Source organism: Cotesia typhae, unplaced genomic scaffold (genome assembly GCF_013202065.1).
Source record: "Cotesia typhae breed Kobodo isofemale line unplaced genomic scaffold, CoteBio_Ctyphae scaffold_91, whole genome shotgun sequence".
In the NCBI taxonomy this organism is placed as follows: domain Eukaryota; kingdom Metazoa; phylum Arthropoda; class Insecta; order Hymenoptera; family Braconidae; genus Cotesia; species Cotesia typhae.
Genome location: NW_027423781.1, coordinates 4,216,976 through 4,241,042, shown reverse-complemented (window position 1 = coordinate 4,241,042; position 24,067 = coordinate 4,216,976). Strand labels below are relative to the sequence as shown.

General features: G+C 26.0%; 6 protein-coding genes across 7 annotated transcripts; 2 read left to right on the top strand and 4 right to left on the bottom strand.

The window, feature by feature from the left end:
- Window positions 1-57: 57 nt before the first annotated feature.
- Mrpl35 (mitochondrial ribosomal protein L35) lies at window positions 58-1,238 on the bottom strand. The gene is made up of 4 exons (XM_074258411.1): window positions 930-1,238; window positions 674-854; window positions 449-595; window positions 58-380 (listed from the first exon to the last, which is right to left on the bottom strand). Exons 1-4 carry the CDS (start codon window positions 961-963, stop codon window positions 149-151), a joined length of 594 nt encoding a protein of 197 aa, XP_074114512.1. The 5' UTR covers window positions 964-1,238; the 3' UTR covers window positions 58-148.
- A 403-nt stretch (window positions 1,239-1,641) lies between these two features.
- Mrpl45 (mitochondrial ribosomal protein L45) lies at window positions 1,642-4,232 on the bottom strand. The gene is given in 7 exon segments (XM_074258408.1): window positions 1,642-2,322; window positions 2,393-2,542; window positions 2,668-2,716; window positions 3,191-3,317; window positions 3,320-3,341; window positions 3,579-3,896; window positions 3,963-4,232. Coding segments are annotated over 7 exon segments (1,017 nt in total). The 5' UTR covers window positions 4,014-4,232; the 3' UTR covers window positions 1,642-2,022.
- Window positions 4,233-6,365: 2,133 nt separating this feature from the next.
- Pis (phosphatidylinositol synthase) lies at window positions 6,366-10,321 on the top strand. Its single transcript, XM_074258409.1, is given in 6 exon segments — window positions 6,366-6,490; window positions 6,623-6,707; window positions 6,893-6,926; window positions 6,928-7,179; window positions 8,683-8,846; window positions 9,921-10,321. Coding segments are annotated over 5 exon segments (672 nt in total). The 5' UTR covers window positions 6,366-6,490; window positions 6,623-6,661; the 3' UTR covers window positions 10,097-10,321.
- Window positions 10,322-10,999: 678 nt separating this feature from the next.
- Pus1 (Pseudouridine synthase 1) lies at window positions 11,000-15,111 on the bottom strand. Of its 2 annotated transcripts, XM_074258407.1 has the most exons (7): window positions 15,076-15,094; window positions 14,897-14,952; window positions 14,452-14,823; window positions 14,036-14,375; window positions 12,158-12,413; window positions 11,824-11,969; window positions 11,000-11,437 (listed from the first exon to the last, which is right to left on the bottom strand). In XM_074258407.1, the coding sequence occupies exons 2-7, from the start codon at window positions 14,943-14,945 to the stop codon at window positions 11,314-11,316; spliced, it is 1,287 nt and encodes a 428-aa protein (XP_074114508.1). In that variant the 5' UTR covers window positions 14,946-14,952; window positions 15,076-15,094; the 3' UTR covers window positions 11,000-11,313. The 2 variants fall into 2 exon arrangements, with proteins under 2 accessions (XP_074114508.1, XP_074114507.1); XM_074258406.1 differs by having other exon boundaries at window positions 11,001-11,437; window positions 14,897-15,111.
- Window positions 15,112-15,652: 541 nt separating this feature from the next.
- Window positions 15,653-19,098, top strand: LOC141537520 (charged multivesicular body protein 7). The gene is made up of 4 exons (XM_074258553.1): window positions 15,653-15,743; window positions 15,819-16,902; window positions 17,340-17,529; window positions 18,959-19,098. Exons 2-4 carry the CDS (start codon window positions 15,844-15,846, stop codon window positions 19,018-19,020), a joined length of 1,311 nt encoding a protein of 436 aa, XP_074114654.1. The 5' UTR covers window positions 15,653-15,743; window positions 15,819-15,843; the 3' UTR covers window positions 19,021-19,098.
- A 160-nt stretch (window positions 19,099-19,258) lies between these two features.
- Window positions 19,259-23,799, bottom strand: LOC141537519 (modular serine protease). The gene is made up of 7 exons (XM_074258552.1): window positions 23,694-23,799; window positions 23,229-23,627; window positions 22,093-22,511; window positions 21,796-22,017; window positions 21,193-21,491; window positions 19,609-19,942; window positions 19,259-19,521 (listed from the first exon to the last, which is right to left on the bottom strand). Exons 1-7 carry the CDS (start codon window positions 23,774-23,776, stop codon window positions 19,259-19,261), a joined length of 2,019 nt encoding a protein of 672 aa, XP_074114653.1. The 5' UTR covers window positions 23,777-23,799.
- Window positions 23,800-24,067: the final 268 nt, after the last annotated feature.

Genomic DNA, 24,067 nt, shown 5'->3' with positions numbered 1-24,067 from the left:
TTATTTTATACTCCTCAAGTAAATGCTTAGATATACAATAGTAAATTTAAATAAGCGTTTTAAACTAGTGATAGTATTTAATCAAAACAATCCATCCCATTATGCCATAAAAAATTTGAATAAAAATTCTAATTACAAATTATTCAAATTAAGGCAGTGGTTTTCTTCTGGTAGTCCAAAAATTTTCTCGTGAATGATAAGGATTGTAAGGATCATCTACCCAATACTTTGGTTTTCTAAAATATGGTGATACCATTTTATCCAGCATCCATGACTGAGAAGCGTTTGTAAATACATGCTGACGTAAACGTCTGATTCTCGCCTGCTTCTTTGTCCATATTTTTCTATGCCTTGCAGATCTGGTTCTGATCCATATACCCCTAAAAATTATAATGTAAGTTAACAATAATATTAAAGAAACAAATCATGAGGAAGTTATGCTGCTTACCAGTTTAATCGGAAAAAACGTTTCAACACTGTTCTCACTTTTCCGCGTTTTCCACGACTTCTATTGTATCTAATAATACCTCGGGCTGGTGACTGCAATTTTAGACTTGTATTTACAGAATTAAAAATGGGAAGAGTAGTAGTCGACCTAGAAAATAATCATTAAGATTAATAATTTTTATATTTTTAAGGTAAATATTTATCAAAAAAATAATAAATGAATTACTTAGACCAACTGCTGTTAGTTTTTATGGGAAAATGCATCGACGAAATAAGTGTCGAGTTGAAACGTGGATGCTGGATTGCAGAATGATTGATCAGAGAGTGAGGTTGAAGACATTTTATGTCATTTACAAATGACTTGGGTAAATTTATTAAATTATGGCCACTACCCTGTGTTAACTTGCCTGAAATCAAAGTTATAATTATTCAAATTGTTTTTACTTAATGAAAAGAAAATTTTAATAAAAAAAAATTCTTACTTCTAAAAGCAGTAAAAATGAATCTTGAAATCATTTTTACTTTCTCTGTTAATAATTTTTTATAAAATGTCTATTTTTTTTATCATTTAGATTCCTTTTTACCAACACAATAGTGAGGTTAGGAAAAAAAATTATTGGAAACTAGAGAAAAAATACTTTTCGTACTAGGATGAATACGTAATTATGTAGTACCTGATTAAAAATAAGTATAAAAGTTTATAATTAATTTTTATTATCAAATACTACGTATTACTTTCAATAAAAAAAACTTGAAGAACGCCGTAGTTAAATTGTAGAGATTACAACTGCAGAGTGTAAAACGTAATCGGCGTAGTTGAATACAAATATTAGCGCTCACGTGTTAGTTTCTGTTACTAAAAAAAATATGTGATCAAGCCGTTGAAATTATTTTTTATGCGAAAATTTAATAATTATTTTTTAATTTTAATTTGAAAAAAAAGTCAAAAAATTTCTGATGAAAATAATTTCATAAAAATCCTGAGAGTCTATTGAATTAATTAGAAATTAGATTTTTAACTAAAAGATATTTCAAATTAATAAAATAATTTTCAATTTAAAAGTATGATATGGTTAATACAAAGAACGTTGGAAAAGAAAAAAGATAAATATGTTCATTTGAAAAATCTATTTGTTTACGACAAATTATTTAACCTTTAATTTTATAAACAAAAAAATTAATGACATTAAAGTTAGCAATCACTTCACAATTTTTTAATTTTATTCAACTAAAAAAATTTTCCCATAACATTATTTTTAAAAAGTTGCATTTTTAATTTTTTTGCACTAATTTCTTTCCTAAAAAAATTATTAAATATCTGTTATTTAATTTTCATAAAATATTAACCGAAAAGGATAAGGTGCATTGAGAAAAATATTGATGAATTGACTGTCACCATTCAAATTCAAAACCTTCGATAAGTTAAACTATTTTTTTCTAATTTTATGATCAGTGTATTTTCAGATGGGTTTCTTTTAATTTACAATAATAATGTTGGGTAGAAAATACATGAATTTATCGTAAACTTAAAAATATACAAAATAACTAATACTTATTTTTTTATTTAAAATATTTTTAAGTATTAACTTGTGGCTGTGGATCATTTTTCGTTATGGGAGCAGTTTGTAATGCTTCGAAACTAGAGTCCTTGTCATCAGCATTATCTTCATCATCTGGACTTTCCGGTTGTAGGATATAAGTTCTGTTGGCATGTTCTCTTTCCGGCATCCACGGTGGGATTATTTTAGCATGAACTCTCCAAGTGCCGTATTGGTTTGCTATATGCTTTTCAAAAACGACGTACTCGAGAACATCTTTTTTTACTATTTCACTTCCGTGAATAAGACGACCGAAACGATCGTAAACTGCTAAAGTCTGGAAAAAGAAAAATATAAAATAACAATGTTTCTTATTTTAAAAACCTAAGAAAAACTATTTATCAAACCTGCTGATTGTGAAAACGGACAGTAACTTGAGCAAAGACATTTTCTTTACTTATTACGTTAGTACAACGAACATGCACAACACGGGGAGGTTCCAATGATTCATTGAAGATCCAATGTATGGTCTTATCAAGAGTATTGTGTTGAACTTCCTACAAATAAATAAAAATTTTCTAATAAAGAGTAAAATTAAGAGTTCAATCTTAAAGTCCTTTAAATTAACTAATACAATTTCATAATAAACTAAATAATAGTTTAGAAATATTTATATACTAACCGGATAAGCTTTCTCAGTGACATACAAGCGCAGTTCCTCTTTATCTTTCCTGGAAAATATAAATTTTTTTAAAAATAAATTAGTCGTGTGATTTATTTTACACTAACAAAATTATGATGCATCAATATGTATTAAAATAGCAAATCATTTATAAATCAATATTAAATCAATTAATGATTATTGTTATTACTAATATTATTATTATTATTATTATTATTATTATTATTATATAACCAATTACGCCTTTAATTAATAAAAAAATAATGGTTGCTATTATTTATCATGAGGGTGAATTCAACAAACAACTAATTTTTGAGAATTTTTAGATTAATTTTAACTTAATGGGTGTAAAAAAATCTAAAAAAATTGCATAGAAAAAACTTGTAAAAATTTTCATATGCATTTTTTTATACAATTTCTTCTGTAACAAATAAATTGTTAATAAATTATTAAAAAATTATAAGATGTCTGCTAAATTCACACTCATTATTTATCAATATATTTCCCATTGCCATTGACTTACTTTGCCATAACTTCATGTGCTTTTAAATAAATTTGTTGAGCTTCATCTTCAAATTCTCCAATTGAAAATTCTTCGTCAAACGTTCGAATTTTCCTGACTGCTAAATAAGATGTACCTTTTTTTTCATGAAGTCAGCTTTTTGTTTGACACCCTGTAAATCCACATTAAATGATTTATTATAAAATTTAATCTAAATTATCAATTATAAATGAATAAATCTTTTAATAATCTAAAATTTTATGACGCTATAGTTAAAATTTGATAATTTTTTGTATTTTCTAGAACAAATAAATGACTATAAATGAAAATTTTTTAAAACTTTCAATTAAAAAAAATAAAATAAAATTTCAATTTAAAAAAAATAGTTTCATAAATTCCGAGCTCTTACCGTAGTTGTTACAATGGAAAATTTACCATCACCTTCTGGTGGAACGTATGGCTCAAAAATAGAACCGGTACAACCTATAAAGATTGGCTTTTCAATCCAAGGTCTTGAAGGCATCAAACCTTGTTCTTTGAACCTGGCTTTCATTTTCTCCTGTGATATATTATCATCATATTCATTGAAGTCAGGTAATTTAACTTTAATAACTTTTTCTTTCCTAAATTGTTTAAATTTTGGATTCCAATGCTTCGTATGACGACACTTTATTTGGTTTAATATGATCGATTTATTTGTTACTGATAAGAGCAGCGATGAATTATTCTGTAAAAATTTATAAAATTTAATTAAGCTGTCGATAATTGATTAATAATGAATTATTTAACTTACCGGTCTAACTCCACAAAAATAATTGAACGCACGAGATACTAAATTAGACATCTTTATAATAAAATATATTTCAATTTTTTTTTAATGAATAAAATTCTAACATGTATTGTTGATACTATAATTGTAATATATAATTAATATCATTCAAAATTTACTTATAGATAAATGAAAATGTTGAACAATTGTTAATCTCAATACAATAATACACGATGTAATAAATAAATAACGATAAAAATTTAAGAACCTCTTATCTTCTTACTTGAAGTTAGTCGTATATGAAAAATTCAAAGCTACCAACCATACTTCAGCGTAAGCCTTTTCTTTTTTTTGAGAGCACTTGATTTAGTTTGTTTTCTTATCAATAGAGTGAGTTTCAACACAACCTGATTACCGCCAAAATGAACATTTATGTGCAATCATGTGAATCATGTGAAATTAATGATTACCAAACAAAAATACACTATATTTACTGTTAAATACTTTGATTTTAATCATTTTTAAAATTTTAGTTTTATAAAATTAGATTGTGATAAATTAAAACCCGAACAAAAACAGTTTTACTGTAAAAAATTGCAAAAATTGCGCCAAGTCCACTAATCTCAATAAAATTTGCACTTTACAAAAAAAATAAGACTCGTTTCAATAACTTTCATTTTCAACAAAAATATTTTACAAGTGGACACTTTTTCAACTAATCCCTAATACAAAACGGTTCTCCTTACTTCTACCTTCCAAATACAAAAAGATATGAAATACAATAAAATATCAAGCCGTTATAATGTTTAAAAAATTTTGGAAAATCCAAAAATGTACGCCTTATAATCTCATTTTGCATAATAAAATTGAATGAAATAAAATACAAAAAAAAAATTAGTATTTTTATTCAGTACGAAGTATTTGTAGTTACAAAAATATTCATTGAATATGGGGATAGTTTTACTTATTTTCAACTCTGAAATTATTGAGAATTTAGATTAAAAAAAATATTGGTATTTATTCTAGTAATTTTTATTTAAATGCCTAAAACTATATAAATTAAAATCTCGTTATTTTTTTAAATTAAGTTCTTTTCCTAATACGTATAATAATTTATTAAAATATGTGTAATTGCTTTATATTATAAATGATACGAGAGATTTCATAGAAATTGAAGAAATTTTACTAAGATTTCCTAAGATAGACATAGCCCGGCTTAATAGTCGAGTAAATGGACTGTTTCATGAACGAGACCAAATAATGAAAAAAATTGAATCATGATGATCACGTTCTCACGAACATCATTACTCCTGAACTACAGTCACAAATCCCGAGCATGCAATTAAATTTGCGTTTTCGTCGAGCAACCATTGAAAAGATCCAACTTATTTTCGTCCAGCGAAAGAAATATGACTTTTGCATATTTCTGCTTCCACAATAAATATCGTTGAAAGATTTCATTTTCTTGGGCATTCTTAAAAATTGTTTGTGTTGTATTACAATTTTCAATACATTTAAGATTTAGAAATAAGTGGGCATCAGCACATCCAGAGCCAAATTTCGCTTGCGCTCAATAGTATTGTAATTTCCTGAATTTATCATCCCCAACTTCTTCCATCACTTGCTTAATACTGTTTACCTGTATTTTTACTTCCCTATTAATCGTAATTATCTCACCAAGAATCTTTATCATTCGATAAGCACTCGAGATCTACACTATTGCATGGTTCCCTGAAAATTATTAAAAATGTTATTTAATTTTCTGATAGTACTTCACTTTTTAGCTAGTTTAAGATTACTAAAACTAAAAGGCTGTTGCTATAGCAATTCAATATTTCGGACAAATAAAATATACCTATTGAAAAATTGAATAAATGTTCTTTTTATATATTTTCAAATCATCGGATGAATAATTAATTTCTATTCGTCGGAGTTATGGTATCATACTATACATACCATATATCTTTAAAAATTTATCAATTATTTTTACCATTTTTACAAGATGACTGTTTGGATTAACTTCATTCAAATCTTCCATTAGAATTTAATAAATGCAACAGATATACACGTTGTACGGTTTCTAAAAAATTTTTTCTGATCAACAATAACAATAAATGAAATTAAAGTTAGCTGTCACTTGACAATTTTTTTATTTTCTTTATAACAAAAAAATTGTTTAAAAAAAATTGCATTTTTAATTTATTAAAATTTCTACAAGTCCATTTTTTAATAATTTTTTTTTTTGCTATAATTTATTTGTTAAAGAAAATTTAAAAAATTGTGAAATGACAGCTAAATTTAATGTCATTAACAAAAACAACTACACGTGTAACATCTAATTTGATGTAACCTCGAATTGGATTGTTTTTGTTTATAAACTGGCGTTACTGACACCTAGCGGACAGCAAAACTAACAAAAAAATAAACTTGATTGATTAAATAATATTATGTTTATTATTAGTTATCTGATAATTGTATTCTCAAAATGTTGTACCGGGCTTAAAGTTCATCAGTGTAGTTTTAAGCTTGCATTGATTCATTCAAATTAATTGGTGAGTATTATTTTGAATCAAATTTATCCTGATATTCTAAATATATACCTTATATTCAAAGTAAAATAGTCTTTAGTATTTATTTATTGACTAACTTATTTCCGATCTAATTTGCGCATTGATATTCCGTAGAAAAATTGTCTTCTGTGGTGGTCAATAAAATAAAATACAATGGCAGAATCAGAGAATATATTTTTATTCGTTCCTAATTTAATTGGTAAGTACTTAAATTCAACGATTTTGTTATTTAAATAAATTTTATATCAATTGTTAAATGAAAACTTATTGGTAGTATATTCTTTGAGCACTTGGTGGTTTTCATTTATTTAATAAGCCGTGAATTATTATTCTAGTATTTAATGAACATTTATCGTTATTGAATTATAATCAATTTGATTTTAGGTTTTGCAAGAGTAATACTTGCTGTTATATCATTTTTTTATGCCAACAAATTATGTTATTGCTATTTGGTGCTATGTAATTAGCGCACTATTGGATGCCGTCGATGGTCATGCAGCCAGATATTTTAATCAAAGCACTAAATTTGGTGGCATGCTTGATCAACTGACTGATCGAGTAGGAACAATGTGTCTTCTGGTCAATCTTTCTATGTTTTATCCCGCTTATGCTTTCTGGTTCCAATTAAGTATGGCTATTGATATAGCTTGTCATTGGATATATTTGCATACGTAAGTGAATTTATTTTATTCCAGATTGTAAGAACTTAGTATATCCCAAATGCAAAAACGGTTGAATGAATTATCAAAGGTCAATTCACTTTTAAAACTATTTTATATATTGTTTTTAAAAATTTTTTTTTTACTTATTTATATTCTTCTTATCAGTTAGTTATCATCGGGCATATATTTAAATATCTTATCTGTTAAAATAGTTTCGGTAGAAAGTTTTCTTTATTATGCATTTTATATGAGACTGTTGTAGCATAAAAATAAACAAATTTGTATGAAAACTAATTTTAATCGAAAATATTTTACAACTATCGACTATTATATTTTTAGAAGATCTTAAACTAAGTTTTAAGATGATATAAATCAATCTTCGTATAATTGCTACATATTATTGAAGAAAGAAATTTCTGAAATTATTTATTTATTTATTTATATTATTACGATAACAATTTGAAGAACTTTTTAAATACATTATATCTCAAAAACGGTGGCTCGTAGGAAAAAAAGTATTGATACATTTTTTGTAGATTATTTCATGATCTACAATTTTTGTCTGAGATATTTTTATGATATAACTTACCGTTTCGCTGAAAATCGTGAAAAACTCATTTTTTTTTTACCTTTGACCTTGAATAAAATTTTTTCCATACAGGGGAAAGATGGGGGGGAACTTTCAAATTTTATTTTTAATCATATTTTTAACAACCTTACTGATTTTCAGCTTGATGGGAATTTATGTACCTTCGCTCTCATTTCTATGTCTAGATTGACCGGACTATTATTCATTTAAATTACTTATAGAGCTTTTGCTCCCTGTGACCATATTACAGTGTTTTATATTAGATATAGAAATCCATAAACAATTACAATGTTTTATAATAGTTATTATTAAAAAAATAATAATATATAACTTAATTCTATTGAAAATAATATAATTATTAGGGTAATAATGATAATTAAAATTATAATTAGAGTAATTTAAACAAAGTTAAGTAATATAACATAAGTAAATATAATAATGATAATAGAAATCCTATAATTATGTAATGTGTTCATTTTTTTTTTTCGATAAGTAACTGATAAAAACACATAAAAAAAATACTAACTTATACGTATATGTATAGAATAAAAGTACTATCAAACGTCTTTCACGATAAATACAATTGAATCGCAATGTCCGATTTAGGCTGGATTGATTTAAAGCGTTTAAAATATAAATAAACATACATTTAGTCAGAAATTAATGATCTATAAAAATTCAATTTTATGTATGATCATTAGTCCACAAATAATTCATTATCGCAATCTAAAGAATTATTTTCTTTTTAATCAATATACGATCATTCCTCGGGAAAAATGATTTGAGCCTACACATTTTTTTTAGCATCATGCAAAAATGAAAAAAAATTTTTTTTCATTTAACTCTGTGATAGAGATAAAACTTTAGATTAATTTTTTATTGTTTTATAATCATTTATCCCAATAATTTATATTTTTTCACAGGTCAATTTTACAAGGAAAAGCGAGCCATAAATTCATTGACATGTCAGAGAATCCAATTATGAATATTTATTATACAAATCGTCTAGTTTTGTTTTTCATGTGTGCTGGAAATGAAGCATTCTACGCAACATTATATGTTTTGCATTTCACCGAAGGACCCATGAGTAAGCCTATTTAATATTTTTTTAAAAGTTAGTCAAATAAATTTCCTGTGGTCTCTTGCTTCCATAGTTTACATTAATGGTCTCTCTAAGGTTAACGTAATTCTGCATCTTTTAAAGTTTCGACTTAATTTATCGATCATTCAAATTTATTTTTTAATTACTATTTTCAAATATTGAAGTCCCGATAAATTATAATTTATAAAGATCATTAAAAAATTATAGAATATTGATGATTAAGTATTCTGATGGAATAGATAAAAAAAAGGTTTCTTTGAAACAAAAAAATATTTTCTTCCTAATTATTTTCTTGAGAGAAAAAAATTTTTTTGACACAAGAAATTTCACTTATTCCAACAAAATTAATTATCTTGCTTTAAGAATTACATATCTTGATCCAAGAACATTTATTTTAGCCAAGAATATCTTCTTGTTTTGAGAAAATTCTGCCTCTTGCTCCAAAAAAATTTGTTCGTGATGGAAGTAAATTTTCTTGTCTTGAGAAAATTTCTCCCTTGCTCCGAAAAATTAAATATCTCGATAGAAATTAATTTTCATTAATATTTTTATTGATTAATTTGTCAAATGGGAAGATCAAATGATATTGAATCATTTTTTTCATTCAATATGTATAATTATACGCTAAAATAAAATAAAATGGGTATCAAATGTTCAAGAGAAAAATTTTCTCAAGGTGAGAAAATTTTTTTCTCAGCTGAAGTGGGTAGCGCTGCTTCCTTAAAGTATCTAAAAATCTTGATCAAATATAAAAATTTATTATATCAAGTATTTATGATAATTTGAATTAAGAAAAAATTACTTCCACCAAGAATGGAATTTCAAAAAAATTTTTACTTCGGCCAACACAACTTCGGTTTTCTTTGAGGCACCTGAAAATTTTCTTGAGCCAAGAATTTTGTTCTCCAGGCAAGAAATTTTTTTTTTTTTTGTGTACGGATTCTGAATATCACTATTTGATTCAAGAGTATCGATGCTCAGAGAGACTATTCATTAAGGGTTAAAATGTTTAGAATTATTGACTTACTTATTTTTTTTTTTTTTTTTTTTTTTTTGCAGTACTCGGATTGAGTTTATTCAAAATAATGTTGTTCATATCAGCACCAGTAGCAATAGTAAAATCATGCATCTCAATACTTCACGGATATGTTGCTGCTATCAATCTCAGTATAATTGATGTTAAAGAACGTCAAGGATTACAAAAACAAAATAATTCTGAATTTAGATTTTTTTAAATTTAATTTGTTATTTAGAATATTTTATTTGCCATAATCAAAGATTTGTTAATTATTTTATTTAATATCTAAGTTATCTAATGATGTATAGAATTTTTTTATTTAAAAATCAGTTATTATACAGTTAAAATATTTACTTAATTTCAATAATTTTTGTGACTCATCAATAAAATAGTATGAACCTCTATTTTCATACAACTTACTGAGACTTTACGATATTAAGGATTTATCGTTTCATTGCTATTTCCATAATATAAAATATGATTATAAATAATAAAAATATTATTTATTAATAATCATTGACTTAGAAAAAAAATTTACTTCTGTTGAAATTATCTCGCAATGTATCATTTTATTATTCCAAACATCAATATACTTACTTATTTATTTTTCAAATGAACGAATTGATCAACAAATACATATAGTGTATCACTTAATTAAAATAAGAACCCAGAGCTTTAATTCATTTTTTTAATTGACTGTATGATGATTGAATTTGAATTATTAATTAATACCCGAATGAATGAACATTAGTGACGAAAATAGTGAACGATATATATACTAAAACTTATTAATATTTAAATGTAGACTAGAAAAAAATGAAAAAGTATAAGATAAATTCTATTGAAAATGTTCTCTATTAACAGTATTTTTCTGATACCTATAAAAGAGTTTTATTCTATGTAAAAATATATAATATTTAATGTTAAAGATAATGAAATATAATTTTGTCTAGACTTATGTCGAAAATTAATTCACAATAATTATTATTATTTATAAGACGAACTACATATGTTTATGTATTAATATTTTTTGTTATGACTTGTAGATTTATTAGTTATATGTCGATTAATTTACAAAAAAATCCAGTACCAAAAAGTAATAAGCAGTTATTTTCATAAAGATATTTTATTTGAGCTTCCACCTTTTAATCATTCCTTTGACTTATGTATTATAGAGTGTATATTGAAGAATAAATCATTCATTATCGATAATATGTGTTTATAAATCTTTTGTGTTAGTAAAAAATTCATAGACTATTCACAATAAAAATATATACTCAAGTTTTTGAAAAAAATGCTCAATTTTTGTATTATTATACCCTTTGATAAAAGGAGACTATTATTTAATTAATTATACAATAATTAATTGTGTCTAAGTTTATGACCAATATTTATTCTTATTAGTTGTAAAACTAAAAAAGTAACAAAAATATATTATGAAGTCGCTTCCACCTTCGCTTCTTCCTTTTCATCTTCTTCATTTTCTTCTTCATCACGATTGAGATCCATTTTTTGACCAATTTTACTGCGAGCTATCTCTCCGAGCCAAAGTAACATTCTATTATTTCATGTTAAGGATGAATTAGTTAAGATCTTTCAATTTGTTTAAAATAAAAAAAAAAATGTTCGATTACAAGTTCAGGACAAAATATCTTGCCAAAAGTACTCTTGAATAAAATTTTCTTATAAAATATAATTCACGTCCACATGACAACGATACTTTTAACATGATTTAAACAGAATATTTATGAGTTATTCATGACTTATGAGTTATGACCTTATTAGTCTTTTACGTGGCTTATAAAAAATTGAGACATAACTATGTAACTTTAAAGAAATTTTACTACATAAATGGATCAATTATCAATTTCTTCTTTTCACTGAGGTCGTTGTTATGAAATATCATATAAAATGTTAATATTATTTTAAATATTAAAAGGATACGATTGATTTTCGATTTCAGTTTCTTCAATATGTCGCAAAATAAAATCTTTGTGAAATTTCTGAATTTGACTATCACATTCATCCCACTCTAATTTTTCGTGCAGTCCATCTGATCCATATCTTCTATTGTAAGTGTCATAATGAACCTACAGACAAATATATTGAGTTAAATAAATGAAAACGTTTGAACTAAAAATCTATAAGAAAGAAAAAATCAAAGTAAAGATTGGATTCGGTCTCAGAAAAGGCAACCCCTAATATTAATTGAGAAAAAAAATTATTGAAAACTTAGAATACTTTTTAGCAAACATAAATTATAAAAATCTCAACTTACATGATTAAGAACTAATCCTAAACTTGGAGCAGTAGGAACTTCACGTTTTTCAGGCTTATAACATTCTTCCAAAGTTTCTTCTGAAATAAGATTTCTTACTACACCAATTGCTAGTGCCATCATTTTCCTGATCTGATGAAGCATAAAACTTTGTCCTTTTATTAAAATTGTTGCAAACTCAATGTTGTTTGTTACATGAGTTTCTAAACAATGACATTTAATAATATATCTCATAGCCCTTGGATCAAACGGTCTCTTAAAAAATACAATTGAATTTTCTATAAATCATTTAAAAAACAAATATTAATCATCTAAGGTAAAAGACCCAGTTATTGACACTGGCCTAGTTATTGTAATTTTATTTTAATTAAAAAAAAAAATCAACTCTATTTAATTAATTAATATAATTTTTGAATTATAAATTTTAAGAAAATTGATTTTTTGAGAACATATAATTTTTTTAATTAGAATAAAATGGAAGTGTCAATAACTAAGTCTTTTACCTTATATCTTTATCGTAAATTTAAGTTTAATTTAGTATCATCAGAAAAGTTTTGATAAGAATTTGTGACTTTTCACGGTTTTACATATTTTTCAGTGATAGTCAATTTTATGTTAAGTTTTTGAAGAAGTAATGAATAGTTTGTTGGTCCTATAAATTTATACCGTCACAATTGTTTATTAAATTTATTTAAAAAGTACCCAAACTATCTATAGCGTAATTATAATTTAGCTTGGTTTTACCAATATTTGACTATTGTACGATAGCACTCACAAATCTGAATCAAGGCTTGAAAAAGAAATTAACCGTTGCACTAAACAATTGTGCGAGATTTATGTTACGCAGAAGACTTGATAATCATATAAATAGTCTTCGGCTACAATTGGGCTGGCTGTCATTATCAAATTGCCGATTATACCTGCTAGGGTGCACTTATTATGGTATATTAATGTTGAATAAGAATGCTTTGTTAAGGAAGCACATTAGACTAAACCATCATATTGCTAGGCATCGCGATACTGGCAGAACTGACACACTGATCACACCAATTCCTCATACGGCAATCTATCAAAAGTCGTTTCTAATCCTTGGATCATTCTTTTGGAATTCATTACCATGGTCAATAACTACTACAGCGACCCTAGAAGACTTTAAAACCAAGTGCTATAATTACTTGCTGGCAATAGAGCAAAATGAAGTCTCCAGATTTCTATATAAACTAAAAGTTTAGTATATTTCTAATGTATTTGATCTCAAACTTGTGATAAATTACAAGAAATTACAACAAACAAGTAGCAAATCACAACAAGCAAGTAGCAAATCGCAACAAGCAAGTAGGAAAACGCGACCAGCAGGTAGCAAATTGCAACAAGCACGTAGCAACAAACAAATAGCTAACCTTAAGTTAGCTAATTAACCTAGTGATATTGAAGTAAAACTTAATTTGATAATCTCTAATAAAATTAAACTATAAAAATCTTATAACCTACTGAGGACGTGAGAGAGACTTTGTTTTATTTAGAAAATTTATATTGTTCCTACTAAATTTATAATAATGTTCCTACTTTATTATATCATTTCTGTAAAAATACTATAAATTATATTACTTTGTTCTTACTAAAAATTTATATGTACTGTTTAAATACACCAGTCTCTGTATTATATTATACTATACTATGTATTCTTTCTGGCTGTTAGGGGATTTTGTCCTACAGTCAATCAATGAATAATAAATAATTAAATATAAAAAAATCATTAAGCCAAAATTTTCTTATTTATAATCCGTAAATCTCTGCAGCCGCATAGTGACTACAGCAAGCTGCTAGTAATAATAATAATTATTATTAAAAGTAAAAGTATAAAAAAATTCAACTTACACTTTAGATGTGAAATTATGAAAATTATGCGTTCCGCAATACAATTGTAAAACGGAATTTACTTTTTCAAGTAACTCGGGTGTCATGCGAAAATCAGTGAATGGTTTTCCGTCAATTACTGAAAGTTTTTCAATTCGTTTCTGAATATCCTCATCAGTTGGAGTTATAGCGACAATCGAAGGATCGTCGGGTGCAAATGCAAAAGTTGGAAAAGTATAAGTATAAGTCCTTGCATTACACTGTCCTTTGCTATTAAATCCTTTTGTAACTCTTTTTAAACCAAAAGCTCGTATTTGCTTTGGTAAATATTTATTTATATCTTCTATTTTAGAATGTTCAGCTGCAAATATAAGTTATAGAAAGCATTAATTAGAATTATTTACGTAAAAATTTAGAAATAAAAATTCTCTACGTACGTAATTTTACAGAACAAATTTGTCGAGTCGCAGATACTCCCTTATCGGTTCTCGCAGCTCTCTGAAAATGAGTGTATTGAATTGTTTCAAACGACTCTTGATCAATCAAATCAGCTTTAAGCAATGCTGTGAATAGATCTTCTTCTATTGTTTTCATGTTGGGATTTCTTTGCATGCCATAATAATCTTTACCTAAGTATCCTAGTAATAAAGCAAAATTCCGTTTTTTGACCCGTTCAGTTTTTTTCATTTTTTTCGGATCTTCATTATTGTCATTATCTTCTATCTGTCTTTTTTTATTTTCTTGAACACTTTCATCAGTTGGTTTCACAGTACTCTCGTTGGGAAACATTTTACTTGCGTGACTGGTACCTAAAAAAATTGTTTAAAACATAAATATCACAATGAATGTTCAAAATGTAAAATTTGGTATTAAATTACTTACAAAACGAGTAAAGTTTATTTGATTCAAATTTTTTTAATATGCGAAACATTGATCAACTGTATTTTTCGAAATTCAAAATGTTAATTTTTTATTTAAATTACTTTAGTATAAATTTAAATTAAATTTTTATGATCTACATCATATGAAATTAAAAAGTAAATAAACATTTATATTTTAACCTTTATTAAATTTAACTTTATATCTTGAAGCACGTTGAAAATGAACTGGAAATTGGAATATAACTTGGAAACTGATTGGGATATCCGGAATAAATGAAACTGAAAATTTTTATAATGCTGAAGTTAGCTGACAATTGTCAGTTTTTTTATTTTTATAAAAATCAATTGGAATCAAGAAATTCTTTAAAAAATTTCCACTAATAATTTTTTTAGTTTTTACATCTAGAATTTTTTATTAAATTTTTTTAAATCAATTTCAAAGTTTTAAATTATTTACATAACACTGAAGTTGACAGACATAAAAAATTTTTTTAGAATTTTATAGCAGTTAAATTACTATTAAAAAAAATTAATTAAAAAGTTCTACACGTGAAAATTAATAAAAATTACAAGTGAAAATTTTTACAAGCATTTTTTATTGTAATTGATTTGTTAAAAAATTTTTAAAGTTGATAACTGACCGCTAACTTCAGTATCATTAATTTACTATAATAAATTAATATTCCGCTAGGCAGCTGTTTTCTTTTTTACTTTTTTAAATAACTGAATGAGAACCATTGCGCAGTTCAAAAATTAATTTCAAAATTGCCCATCAGATGTCTTACCACTCGAGCGGAATGTTTTTATTATTAGTTCAGTGATTGATATCAAAACTAATGAATCATACCGTAAGTCAGTCTTATATTTGTTATTCTGTTATATTTATAAATAAATTATTGGTAAATTTAATAAAATTATTACAGGAAGAATAATATAATTATCAACAAAATGATTTCGTCAAATTCAAACGATGTTACTCCGCTGCCTATTCAAAATATGCCTGACTCTTGGTTTAAAGATGAACAAATGAATGCAATGTTTGCAGAATTTCGAAATCGTTCTGTCAACCCTCAGGATTGGGATTCTAAATATAAATTTTGGAAAGAATTGATATCAAAATGGTTAAGTTTTAATAATAAATGTTGTTTCACGATTATTGATCTTAAATCGACTTTTAAAAGAAAGGGATGTACACCATTGTGTTTCAATACTGTTATAGAAGAATTATACAGAAATCGGGAAATAGTTACGGAAAATGAATTTTTACAAGATCAAAAAACTTGGGGATCCTGGTTAGTGGATACTGTTGTAAAAAAACCAGTTGTTTGGTCTTTTTCGAAGCTTAAAAATTATTTTGTAACAAATGTTCATGTAAATTCAGAGACTCGATATGTTCATCTGAAAATGGTCAAAGAATTAGCAGATACAATACTCAGTTTGTCATCTGATAAAAAGCCAATGATTTTAACAGTTCAACAAATAACTGAAAAATGTAGGATAACTTGCAATAATAACAATTTGTCTGAAGAAAATGTAAAACTAGCTTTAATTTGGATCGGAAGATCAAAAAGCAGTCAATTTAGTAATAGGAATAATAATGCTTGGAATAGTCTTTTAAAAATTTCTCCCGATAGTATCAGTAATTTAACAGAATCTGAAGAAGGTTTATATAAAATACAAGAAAGCGAAAAAGTTATTTTAAAACGGATCGAGGAATTAGAAATTGAACGTAATGATGTTTTGGACAAAGTTAAATCTTACAGCAATAGGGGTTTGAAAGATGTAGCTAAAACTTTCTTGAGAAGAAAACACGAACTTGATAAAAGAATTGAAAAACATGCAATGACCTTGCAAAATTTACAGACTTTGATTACAAGTATCTCTGATGCACATTCTAATACTGAGGTACTTGATGCATACAAAAAAGGCAGTGAAATATTGAAAAATTGTGAAAAAGCCGGATTATCTGAGATTAATGCTCGAGATACTATGGATGATGTGCGTGAGGTAAGATATAAATTATATATTTATCATAATACTGAAGTTAGCAGTTAGCTGTTAATTTTAAAAATTTTTTTTAACAAATCAATTACAATAAAAAAATGCTTCCAAAAATTTTTCACTTGTAATTTTTATTCATTTTTACATGTGAAATTTTTTAATTTAATTTTTTTCTACAATAATTTAATTGCTATAAATATCTAAAAAAAATATTACATTTGTCAACTTCAGTGTCATTATTTATCCAATCAAATTTTTCAACTGTGATTAAGTACTTGTTATTAAATTAATACGCGTTAAGCGCAAAATTTTAAAACTTTTTGTGATTCTTCTTAATTTAATTTTGTGAATCACAGGGAAGATTCCATTTATTTTGATATTTTTAAGGAAAAATTGATTTATTACTTTGTACACTCGTTTTATTTAATCTGTAATTATTTCAGATAATGGAAGAATTTGATGAAATGCAAAAATCACTAACGGAGCCCATTAAACTTGATGAATCGGATGATGAATTAGAGAAAGAATTAGACGACTTATTACATTCTGATTCTCCGGATAAATCTTTACCACCAGTGCCTTCTTCTGAAATTCCAGAACTTGAACAAAGATTGTCTGATTTACGTTTGCCAGGTTTGTACTTTTAAATAAAGATTAAATTTTCAATTATTTACACTAAAGAAATTTATACTAGAAATATAGGAAAAATACATACTAAAAATAAAAGAATAATTAGTTTACTGTCGACTGATTTCAACAATATTGATGAAAAACTATTTTTAAGATCAATGTTAAATAAATATAAAACCCGATCGAAACAGTAAATTACAATTTTTTTTCCTAAATAGATCAGCAGAGATTGCCGAAAAAAAAAATCCTTAGACCTGATGCTTTTACTTTGCTTTGGACAGAGTTTTTAAATAGAATTTTCGGTTATTGTTTAGATGTGGAGCTCTACCATTTTTCGGCCATAAAAAATTGAAAAATCGATTTGTTGAAAAATTTTTTTTTCACATCATTCATTACAGCAGATTTATAAATCATTTATTAAGAATTAAAAAAATCCTATATCTTTATTTTTTTTGCAGTTTAAAAATCTTAAAAATACCTTCTTGTCTTGTTATTCAATAAAACTTTTGAGGGAGCTATTAGTGAGTCCCATAATATTACTTTCCTTAAAGAGCATGAAAAATCGAAAATACAAATATCAAAAAATGATTTGAAAATGTTTTACGAATTTTTGAAAAAATTTTAAATCTTAACGTTTGACAATTTAGATATGATAAGATATTTTTACATAATATTTCATAAAAATAAAATAATTAATAAAAAAATATTTGTGATAATTTAAATGGCTCGAAATTTCACAATTTTGTGCTATTTGGAATCCTCCGTGAAGATAAACAAAATATGTAAAAGAAAAAGTTAAAAAATATTTTACAGCCGAAATGAAAGTTAATTCCTAAGTAACCCAAAATTAGCTGAATCATTAAAACGAATGCAATGCTAAATTTTCATGAAATAGATGGAGCAAAAGATAATTTTTGATCTGGAAAAATAAGAGATATGAAAATAAAAAGTTATTTAATACGCTTTCTAATGCATTTTACAGAATGTCGATAAGTTATTTAATTGAAAAGTAATTTGAAGAAGAAGCAGTAAAAATATACATTTTTGCCACTTTCATAATTTTGAAAGGCTACATCAAAACTATTCAACCGATTAAACTCATTTTTAAACTTGCCCAATTTAGTATTAATCTGTTTAATAAGTATGTTAAGTTTCGTTAAGAATGTAGATGTTTTGGTATGAAATTTTCCAATGTTCTGTCTTGAAGACAAATACATTAGTTACATTTACATGAATTCTACTAAATATAAGTTAATTTTTTGATTTTTTATGGTCAAAATTGCTGGAGCCCTACATAAAAATAATTACCGAATTTTCGTATCATACTTTGTAGTTTTGAGTTTTCAATTTTGTTAATTAATTTTAATAAAAAATTATTTTACTACTTGAGCAATAACAATATTTTTAACTATTGATATTTTCTTATTTATAGAGTTTCCTTCGCTTCCTGAAAAAAAATCTTTTACGAGTCAAGAAGTCAAGGATCTTCTTTGAAAAAATGACAATTGTTGTAAAGTTCAAAGCTGTGAAATTCATCTATAAGGCACGGTATGAATTATGTGTTTTCTTGTGCGTGTATATCTTCGACTTGTTATAAAGACCAATGTGCTTGATGCATAATAACTAAAGTAATTTACTAATAACTATTTTTTATACAAATATGTTCGATTATTTAATATTAAATACAATATACAAATATACATATCTGTAAAAAAAAAAAAAAAATGGTATTTTAAAAAAGCCTCCGAGAAAAATCAGACACTGTGTCACATGGTGGAATATTTTTATGAGTTTCGAGCTTGAAAATAATATCTTGTATCCACGACATATGGCTAGAAATTTTGGTATACAGCGAATAAAGATTATTGTTACAAACTGGAATGCCATCGGATATTTTTGAGCCAATGCTCACACTGACAATTCCACGGAGATACCACAGTCCTTGATTATTGAAAACTAAACCACCTCCACTGTCTCCATTACAAACCGATGACCCTATTATAAAAAAGTATTATTTAAGTACCTAATAAAATACATTAAAAAGCTAATTTATTAATTATTAAGGAGAAGAGAGTTTCATACCGTTTGTATATCCAGCACAAAATTTATCAAGTGTAGTGTAGACATCAGATTCATTTGAAAGACTGGCTGATTTACAATGACTTAAAGGCACAACTGGTACAGTCAGAGATTGTAACATACCACTCGATGGACCCACTTCAGTTCTTCCGAATCCTGCAACGGATCCCATTTGCCCAACGTCGATTGCTATATGATCATTGTTGGTAATATCAAGACAAGCCGGCACAAGAAATTGTGTAAACGTAAATACTTTATCAATTTGTAAAATAGCAATGTCTCGTGTATAACGTCCTTTATTGCCCGAGTAATTACAATCAATAAAAATATTTTTTACCTGAAATGAGTAATCGTGATCACGATAATGATTTTTTTTATGTAGGTAACGTAAAAAACTTACAGAACCGAATAATTTTTCAGTATTATTAAAAAAAAATTTTTTTTCATGTTATTTTGATTTTACATATTACCTGCGGTGAGTGACTACTAAATATTTATTTTAATAAATCATACTAAAGTTAGTAGACGTCTAAAAATTTTTGATTTTTTTTATTAATTAAATTACAACTAAAAAGATATTTCTAAAAAATTGCACTTATAATTTTTCAAGTTTTTAACATGTGACAATTTTTTTTAATTTTTTAATTGAAATTTTTTCAATAAAAAATTCTTAAAAATTTTGAAATGTCGATTAACTTCATTTTCATTTTAATAAACTTAAAAAAGCCGAACATTTCATGTAATTAAATTGAAATTGTTTTTGTGTTTATGTCATTATATTATAAAGTTGAATTTTTCCTGCGCTAAAGTACGAAACTACATGTTTTCCTAATTATTTGACTTCAAAATAAAAAAAAAAAGTTTTTTTTTGCCAAATTTCAAAATTTAACCATTTTTAAACAAAACAAGACACCTCTCTGAAATTTTCAAGATCTCTAAATTTAAGATTATTTAAAGGTATTGTTGTAAAATATTTGAGCCCGAATTTCGTCTCGGAATATAATTTTAACAATTTTCTTAAATTCTAAATTCTAAAAATATCTTATTTTTCAAAATTTATTTCCCAAATATTTTTTTTCAATAGCCTCAAGTGTCTCCTTTATAACGAATAAAATACTATTTCTGTATCTATAATCGTTTTTCAAGATATTAAAAAAATAAAGTTAAAAAATTAGAAAAACAATAAAATTTTAAATTTTGAATAACTTAAAAAAAAAAAAGTTTTATACATTTTTTCCTATGAGGTTAAAGTTAGCAGATACTTGACAATTTTTTGATTTTTCTTGAAATTTTTTAAAATGAACTAGGCATAGAAAATTATTTATAAAAATGTCATTTATAATTTTTCAGAGCTTCTAAAGATACAATTTTTGAATAAAATTTTCTTGCTATAATTTGTTTGTTAAAAAAATTCTAAAAATTATCAGATATCTCTCAACTTCAGTGTCATTTTTTCCTCTTTCAAATCTTTTTTATGATAAAAGAAAGGTCTCCACCACATTTTGTCCAAATTGAAAGGGATTGATGCCAACTATTGGTCAATTTGCCATGAAATAAAAAAAAAACTTGCTTAAACAACTTACTAACATTTCTTTTATGAACGAGTCTTGAATCATGAAGTAAACTGTTAAAATCTCGAAAAATATTCCCTGTGGCGATCGAAAATTTTTCTGGACTTTCAACTCTTTGGACTTGTTCATTATAAACACAATGTGCAGCTGTTATTAACAAATCATTTTGTATAATTGTTGCTCCACAAATAAACATTTTTTCGTCGTAACGGGATTCAGATTTATACAAAGTTGCGTGCCAAGGAAAATCGCTGATATTAGGAGTGCCTCCCTTTACAATCAAAGGATTGAGGCTTGTAGATCGAATGCCGCACACTGAAATACGTTTTGAAAAAATATATATTTACTGTCTGATTTTCAATTATCAACTACTATCATTATGATTGCTGTGTCTCTATTAAAAAAAGAAGAAATGTATACTTTCTATGAATAAATTAGCAGCAAAAAAAGTAAATAATAGATTAGTTCTTTTTTTAATCATTTAATTTTATATCAGTTTGAATTATAACTCTGTCTTTTAACAATGTGATAATATTTGATACAGAATTAAAATTATTTTTTCCATCGTTTTCTAGCCTAATTAATGTATCATTAATGTATAAATTAATAGCAATCGAACCTGGAATACAATGAATTGGTTTAGGCTCCCACTGGCCTTTAGCATTGCATCGAACAATGTCTCTTTGAAGGCCAAGTACCGTTGTATCTTGACGGTAACTATCACGGCATGAAATTTTGGCACTTGTTCCTGGAGGAACTGACACATCACAGGAAATCCATTCATTGTTATTGTCGCATTCTGCTATTGTTGATACTGAGCTCAAAGGCTTGCAGCGAATTTCTGTTGAAAAAAAAAAAATTATTTTCATCCAGATACTTCAAGAAATAATATATATAAGAAACAAATTATACAGACCAACACACTCTGGTTCACTTGACCATTTACTTTTTGGACCACAAAAAATATCACCAGAACCCTTTAATTCATATCCAGGATTACAGCTGTAAACTAAATATGTTCCAGGACTCATAACAGCGTTTTCATTAGCATCGCAATGTTCGTTATTTTGACACTGTGATTTATGTAATTTCCATATTCCGTTTTGCGGCTGTTTTGGAGGAAAACAAGTTGATTGTGGTTGAATCCAAGGTGAAGAAGTCGTCGAAGTTACTTGGTCTTTTGTTTTTTGTGTTGTTGAAGAGATACCATTTTTTTTTTCACTGCATAAAATGAATTCTTCATCAGAACCATCTACACAATTCCGAATCCCGTCGCACTTTTTATCTCCATCTATACATGCACCGTAAGCACATTGAAATGTAAATTTTGGACACCTAAATACAGTTAAAAATTTTGTCAGTTAATTGAAAAATTTTTGAAAAAATTATTTTAAAAATTCAAAAAATTGACAATTGGGTTTTTTTTTATGTTTCTACGCTAAAAGAAAAATGTTATTTTGACAAAATTAACAAATAGTATAAGAAATTAATTTGTTAAAGATTTTAAACAATTTTATTTCTTAGCCTAAGAAATTAAAATTTTTCTCACAGTTACTTTTTTTTTTTGGAAAAAGTTTTCTAGATTTGAGAAATACCAATTTTGGATGAAAATTCGCAAGCTGTCTATCTAAAATTGTTTTTTTTTTTTTTCCAAATCAAATAAACTTTTTTTCAACAAGAAAGTTACTGTGAAGAAAATTTCTTCAGCTAACAAATAAAATTGTTAAAAATCTTCAACAAATTAATTTCTTGTCATAATAATTTTTATTTTTTTCAAAATTAATTTTGTCATATTTTTTGACGATTTTTCCATAGATTTAAATATAATTTCAACGAATCTGATTACCTAGAAATAAGTGAAAAATTCCTAAAACAATCAATTTTTCTTACTTTAACTCAATTTAACTTAGTTCAAGATTTTTTTCTGTTTGGTTCAAGATAATGAAATTCTTCGAAATGATTTCTTCAATTATTTCAGATTTTTTTCTCTTAAATCAAGTTAATTTTTTTATCAGAATTCAAATAAACTTTACAGCTTAGCTATTTTCTTACTGGTGAGAACTACAAGTCGTTGAAGTTTCATCAGATTGATCACTACAATCAGGCGAGCCATCACAGACCACAATGTCATCAATACATTGTCCACTATTGCATTTAAATTGATTGATTCCGCAATTTCTAGAGTTCACAACTGATGTATTCGTGATAGAACCACGACACCTTGATGACTTTTCATCAGACTTATCTACACAGTCATCGATTCCATTGCATAGTGCATCTCCATCAATACAAGCACCATAATCACAACGGAATGCATATTGCGGACAAATAATTTCTGTTTTTAAGCATTCAAGCTGAGTTTCATCACTTCCATCCATACAATCTTGTTTTCCATCACACAAAAATTCTCCGGTGATACATTGTTGATTTACACAACGGAATTGATTAAGTCTGAAAAATTTTTTTAATTAATCCTGATCAACTTCATTATTTTTTTCAATTTTAAGTATTACTTACGCACAAGTATCTTGACTATGAGAAAGTTGTAATAATCCTATAATTTTAATACTAAATAATACACACCGCACTTTCAGATTCATTTTCAATTTTGCAAAACAAATTGTAAATGATTGTGGTTTGTGGTAAAAAGAAAAGATTCATTGAATGAATAATTCATAAGTTCAAGGACTTATGATAAACTCACCAAACTAGTTTTGCAAACCGCTGTATGATATCATTGATGTATAGTGATATTAAATTTGTTGAGTTTATATATTTATGTTCATAATTAATTAGTTGTAGATGATAAATACATTCAAATTTAATTGGCATTTATAAAGAAATGATCAATCGTTCTTAACAACATTCAAGTTCAATAATTAGTTCTACAT

Excerpts from the sequence above, each read along its gene's own strand:
- Mrpl35 (XM_074258411.1), bottom strand. The coding sequence starts at position 963 with ATGATTTCAAGATTCATTTTTACTGCTTTTAGAA. Across the intron at positions 855-929 it reads CATTTTTACTGCTTTTAGAA|GCAAGTTAACACAGGGTAGT; the intron begins GTAAGAATTTTT and ends CTTTGATTTCAG. Across the intron at positions 596-673 it reads ACTAACAGCAGTTGGTCTAA|GTCGACTACTACTCTTCCCA; the intron begins GTAATTCATTTA and ends ATTATTTTCTAG.
- Pus1 (XM_074258406.1), bottom strand. The coding sequence starts at position 14,945 with ATGTTTCGCATATTAAAAAAATTTGAATCAAATAAACTTTACTCGTTT. Across the intron at positions 12,414-14,035 it reads CATAATTTCACATCTAAAGT|GAGACCGTTTGATCCAAGGG; the intron begins GTAAGTTGAATT and ends TGTATTTTTTAA. Across the intron at positions 11,970-12,157 it reads TAGGATTAGTTCTTAATCAT|GTTCATTATGACACTTACAA; the intron begins GTAAGTTGAGAT and ends ATTTGTCTGTAG.
- LOC141537520 (XM_074258553.1), top strand. The coding sequence starts at position 15,844 with ATGATTTCGTCAAATTCAAACGATGTTACTCCGCTGCCTATTCAAAAT. Across the intron at positions 16,903-17,339 it reads CTATGGATGATGTGCGTGAG|ATAATGGAAGAATTTGATGA; the intron begins GTAAGATATAAA and ends TAATTATTTCAG. Across the intron at positions 17,530-18,958 it reads GTCTGATTTACGTTTGCCAG|AGTTTCCTTCGCTTCCTGAA; the intron begins GTTTGTACTTTT and ends TCTTATTTATAG.
- LOC141537519 (XM_074258552.1), bottom strand. The coding sequence starts at position 23,776 with ATGAATCTGAAAGTGCGGTGTGTATTATTTAGTATTAAAATTATAGGA. Across the intron at positions 19,943-21,192 it reads GACTCGTTCATAAAAGAAAT|GTAAAAAATATTTTTATTGA; the intron begins GTTAGTAAGTTG and ends TACTCATTTCAG. Across the intron at positions 19,522-19,608 it reads TTGTGCTGGATATACAAACG|GGTCATCGGTTTGTAATGGA; the intron begins GTATGAAACTCT and ends TTTTTATAATAG.